This window comes from Trypanosoma rangeli (assembly GCF_003719475.1).
Source record: "Trypanosoma rangeli strain AM80 chromosome Unknown Tra_15.4_contig_00163, whole genome shotgun sequence".
Classification (NCBI taxonomy): Eukaryota; Euglenozoa; class Kinetoplastea; order Trypanosomatida; family Trypanosomatidae; genus Trypanosoma; species Trypanosoma rangeli.
The window spans coordinates 35,238-39,613 of NW_021705907.1; the positions used below are offsets into that span (position 1 = coordinate 35,238).

At 46.9% G+C, this 4,376-nt stretch overlaps 3 protein-coding genes and 1 pseudogene across 3 annotated transcripts, besides 5 other annotated features; all 4 read right to left on the bottom strand.

Moving 5' to 3' along the window:
- Window positions 1–148, bottom strand: TraAM80_05170 (RNA-binding protein; annotated as a pseudogene).
- Window positions 149–241: 93 nt separating this feature from the next.
- Window positions 242–268: a sequence feature (A-rich).
- Window positions 269–671: 403 nt separating this feature from the next.
- Window positions 672–705: a sequence feature (GA-rich).
- Window positions 706–748: 43 nt separating this feature from the next.
- TraAM80_05171 (RNA-binding protein) lies at window positions 749–1,123 on the bottom strand (the record flags this gene model as incomplete). The annotated part of the gene is made up of 1 exon (XM_029382063.1): window positions 749–1,123. The coding sequence occupies one exon, from the start codon at window positions 1,121–1,123 to the stop codon at window positions 749–751; it is 375 nt and encodes a 124-aa protein (XP_029238112.1).
- A 224-nt stretch (window positions 1,124–1,347) lies between these two features.
- Window positions 1,348–1,369: a microsatellite.
- A 106-nt stretch (window positions 1,370–1,475) lies between these two features.
- Window positions 1,476–1,511: a sequence feature (GA-rich).
- Window positions 1,512–1,776: 265 nt separating this feature from the next.
- Window positions 1,777–1,811: a microsatellite.
- Window positions 1,812–1,872: 61 nt separating this feature from the next.
- On the bottom strand, window positions 1,873–2,277 carry TraAM80_05172 (uncharacterized protein; the record flags this gene model as incomplete). Its single annotated transcript, XM_029382064.1, has 1 exon — window positions 1,873–2,277. The coding sequence occupies one exon, from the start codon at window positions 2,275–2,277 to the stop codon at window positions 1,873–1,875; it is 405 nt and encodes a 134-aa protein (XP_029238113.1).
- TraAM80_05173 (uncharacterized protein) lies at window positions 2,274–3,020 on the bottom strand (the record flags this gene model as incomplete). Its single annotated transcript, XM_029382065.1, has 1 exon — window positions 2,274–3,020. One exon carries the CDS (start codon window positions 3,018–3,020, stop codon window positions 2,274–2,276), a length of 747 nt encoding a protein of 248 aa, XP_029238114.1.
- Between the last annotated feature and the right edge of the window lie 1,356 nt (window positions 3,021–4,376).

The window sequence follows — 4,376 nt, forward strand, 5'->3', positions numbered from 1 at the left end:
ACTGCCCTTGCTACGACCGGTTCCTCTATCGCGAAGTATATTTAACGTGAAGCACCTTCCCGTAGAAGTCAAAAAGGGCACAAACATCTTCCTCAGTTGCCTCAAAGTTTAGCTGGCCCACAAACAAACGCGCCCTTCCAGCCACCATAGCCACGGAAAACAGCCACAGAAATGCACTAGCAACAGTTCTGCGCCCCCTCGCCCTTTTGCAAGCGCTTCCAAATATAAAAGGACTCTTCACAAACAAAAGAAAATAAAAGGAAGAAAATTTTTTAAAAATATTTCACAACAGAAAGGTGGGGATAGTAGCAAAGAATGTTGAAGCATTATTACCGTTTTGCTGCTCGGAAAGAAGAAAAACAAGTAACTGCTGGCTGGCTTTCTTATACGTCCAATCCATTGCGTCACGACGGTGGAACAATGTCGCGGTAAGACAAGACTTCACGCTCAAGGAAGAAGAAATAAGAATATCTTCCATGATGCCTGTATATGAATGAGGGGTGTGAGGAATTGAAGCAAAGGGGATTCCCTACCTATACAACACATGTCCACTCAAGGAGAGGAGGGGAGGGGTCTATGTGCGTAGTTGTCTCATCTGCAGGGTTCACTCGATGCCCGCATATGCATGTACATAGTTATGTATGTAGACAAGCAAAAAAAAAATGGCCTTTAAAAAATCAACACACACACAAAAAAAAAAAAAAATCGCTTCCTCGTTATTTGTTGTTTTTATCACTGTTCATTACAGTCAATGCTTGATTTGAGGCGAGTTGAGCCGTTTTGGTGGAGGAGGATTCGTATTATTTTCCTGGTGTAGTCGTAGAGCCTGCCGCCATCCAAAGTCTGAAATCAATCCAGACCGCACACAGTACGACACTTGCAGTGGTTTATCACGTTCCATGTAGTAGCGATTGTGAAGTGAGCGGATGGCGCAGTCGGCCTCACTGGTTGAGCCGTATTCCACAAATGCACTGCCCTTGCTACGATTCTTAGATTTGTCGTGTAGCAAGTTGACACTCAATACGTGTCCATAGAAATCAAAGATGGCACGAATGTCTTCCTCTGTCGCGCCAAAGTTAAGTTGTCCCACAAAGAGTCGGGCTCTCTGCTCTGCTTGTGGCATTAGTTGAGAGAACAGAAATTGATGTTGAGATAGCACAAGCGTGTACAGCAATGATAGCAACACAGCAATAATATTACGGCAATAACGGTAGTGGTGACAAGCACACACCCTCTCACCTCCGGGTGTATATATGTATTCCGAGAAGCAACGCCAGTAAGCAAAAATAAAAAACACGAAAGAAGTATATTTGTTGAATGTGATGTTCGGAGCCCTAAATCTTGTGCAAAAAAACAAAAAAAAACAAAAGGAAATCTTACTCCGTTTATGTTCTTTTTTATTTTATTTATTCCCTATTTCTTTAGCTTTTCCTTCTCTTGCCAATGACATGTTGTTGGTGTGTGGGGTGTGTGTTGACAAGGGAAAAGAAGAGAGGAGCAATAGAAGAAAATCTTTCACTGACGTAGCTGATTTGCATTCCCACTCGCTAGCCGTCTGTTGGCTCCCGCAGGCCGGTGATGGCACCACAGCCAACAGACAGATACACCAAGAAAGAGTGTGTATGTGTGTGCGTGTTTCAATATTAGCGAAGAAAAAAAACAGATGTGGAAAAAAAAAACGAGGAAAATCAAGTGAAGGGAAATGACGCGGCAGCAGCGTGACAGGAGCCCCCACCCCCTCCGTCCATTCCATGTGAAGAGCAGTTAAAACAACGCCAAACAAACAAACAAAAAAAAACGAAACAAACCAAGTTGTGACAATAATCAAAATGAAAAGGCACAACGACAGCCCTGACAACGAAGGAGTAGCTGTTACCAGTGAGCGAGAACGGGGTAATCTACCAGCCTAATAAATGGTCGTCGCAAGGGATCGCCCATCGCGGCAGTCAGAGCTTCGTGTGCCGCCGTCGCAGCGAGAAGTTCCTTCTCGATGGCCACCGCACTACAGCGTAAAAACGGCTGCACATCGGCTTTGCTGTCCACAAGCACCGCCCAGCAGGCCTTTGCATATGTGATTTCGCGTCGCGCCAACATCGCCGCATAACGATCGATGGCCAGCACTACTTCTGCCAGACCGCAACCAATGACGTTTCGGTGTTTCAACGGGATGCTCCAGCTGGGATGGCAAACGCGATGCGTAATGTGATGAGCCACCTTATCACTAACCATACTTTTATCTGAACTGATGGCCACTGTGCTGCTGTGTTTGTGATTCATCCGGGCGTTTGGTCCCCGCGGGAGAGTAACTTTCGCGTCGCTGCTCTTGAAGACATCCTTATACACGGGGGAGGAAAAGCCTGACGCCTCCGCCGTCCGCGCCGCGCCCCGTTCCAAAAAAAAAATAGCTCATCAGCCCACTCAGCGAGAGGGTGACAGGCCGAAGCCCCTGAATCTGTTGCGGCCAGCATTCCAATCGGTGATGGAACCACCAGCTGCGCACATCGCCGCTTAACATCATCCCCAGACTCCGTTGTTGAGGGCTCAGTTGCTCTCAGATGGCCTTTGACACCTGACTTGGTGGTGATACTCTCAACGAGTGTGTGATGAATAAATGGATGCTGCAAGAGCACCCCAGGAGCACAGTGAAGAAGAAAAGGCACTGCGTGAAACGTTTCTCGCCATACCACTGTCCGCCACTGCCACAGAGAATGATGCTCCTCAAATACGGGGGACAAAATGTGCGATTTCACACGGACCCCGGCATATGTGGAGGCTGGACACCGCCAGTTTCCCGCCGGTGTGCTTTCGCCATTCGACTCATCGGCGCACGAGGGCCCATCTGTTTTGTTTCCCTCGTGGTGCTGATACTGATACTGGTGCCTCCGCCGCTGATAAGGAGAACAGGCAGCGAGTGCCTTTACTTGGGTGGAGTGGAGGCACAAAAGCGACGCAGAGCGAGAGGCGTGGCAGCCGTGAAAGATGTGCGCAAGCGAGCCGCCACCGAACCGTTGGATCCACATTGACTTCCTCCCCTCTTATTTTTCTACCCGAGTAGCGTATAGAGCGTGTGTGGAAGTCTCAGCAAGAAAGTTAGTGGATTTGAACTCTCTCTGCAACCCCTCCAACTACCGCAAAAAGAAAAAGTGGGAAAACAATCACATATATATATATATACCAATAGGTGGGCATCAATTAAGCTCATATATAAGTCCTTATACATCTGTGCGTTTGTGTCTGGATCCGTGTTTGCGTATAACTATAAAAACGAAAAAAAAAAAAAACGTCACGTAGAGAAGTAAGTGGTAGGGGTTGCACTGCACTCTTTTATCATGTTTTTATTTTGCTCCGCTTTGGATTGCCCATGACGTTCGTTAACACTTTAACTGTCACACGTGCGTCTCTCATCAGAGTCAGACGACAGAAGAGGCGTGAGTCCGCTTCATTGGCATAAAACGGAAGATCCCCAAACATATTGAATGATGTACAGGGGCCCGTATCACATCTCATTCACATGCCGTCGTCATATTCCACGGCCGAAAAACCTCGTGTGCACGCACCCGCCGATGTGTATTGTATGCCCACAATATACAGTAAAGTGGTTAAAAAGTGCAATGAAGCAAAAACAAGACAAAAAACAAATAAAGTCAATAGACGAATCAAGAACAATATTACCACCTGAGCAGCGTAATAATTTAAAGTAGCAAAACCGGATACCCCCCCCCCCCCACACACACACACCTCAATGTAAGCACGGCACTTGGGGGCGCATCAGAAAAGAGCTGTAATTGTAGCCACCACAAAAAGTGGTGTGGAAAGTGTGGAGGGCTGACATACAGTGAAATCAAAACAAGCCCCCCACAGTGTGAACTCAACAGTCACCGCACGGAATAAAATTATCTTCATACAAGCGAAGAAATATGCAAAAAAAAAAAGTTTCTCCGTTGTGGCCGCTTGATCAACAAAAGATCTGAAAAAATCAAGGCGCAAAAACAATCTACAGAAGCCATCTAAGAGACACACGCAAAATAATAATAAAAACGGTCGGTGCTGCTTCAAAACAAACAGACAGCCCGCCTAAATAAATTTCACGCCTTACCCCCGCGCGTTACTCCCGGATGAGAGATTACCTTGGGCATCCTACTCTTCCACAAGGCCCAAAAAAAAAAAACCGTTGCGAGGCAGACCAAAGGAAAGAAAGAAAAGGAGAGAAACTCCACCAATCCCCAGGGACCCAAGTACGACCTACCCACAGTACGCCAAAGCAACCCCCCTCCCCCCTCCCTCAAAAAAAAAAAGTCAAATCATTGCATTCCCCAACGGTTAGGCGCAATATGTCCGCATCGCGCACATCTGTTTACTGGGCCTCAAGCAAAAAG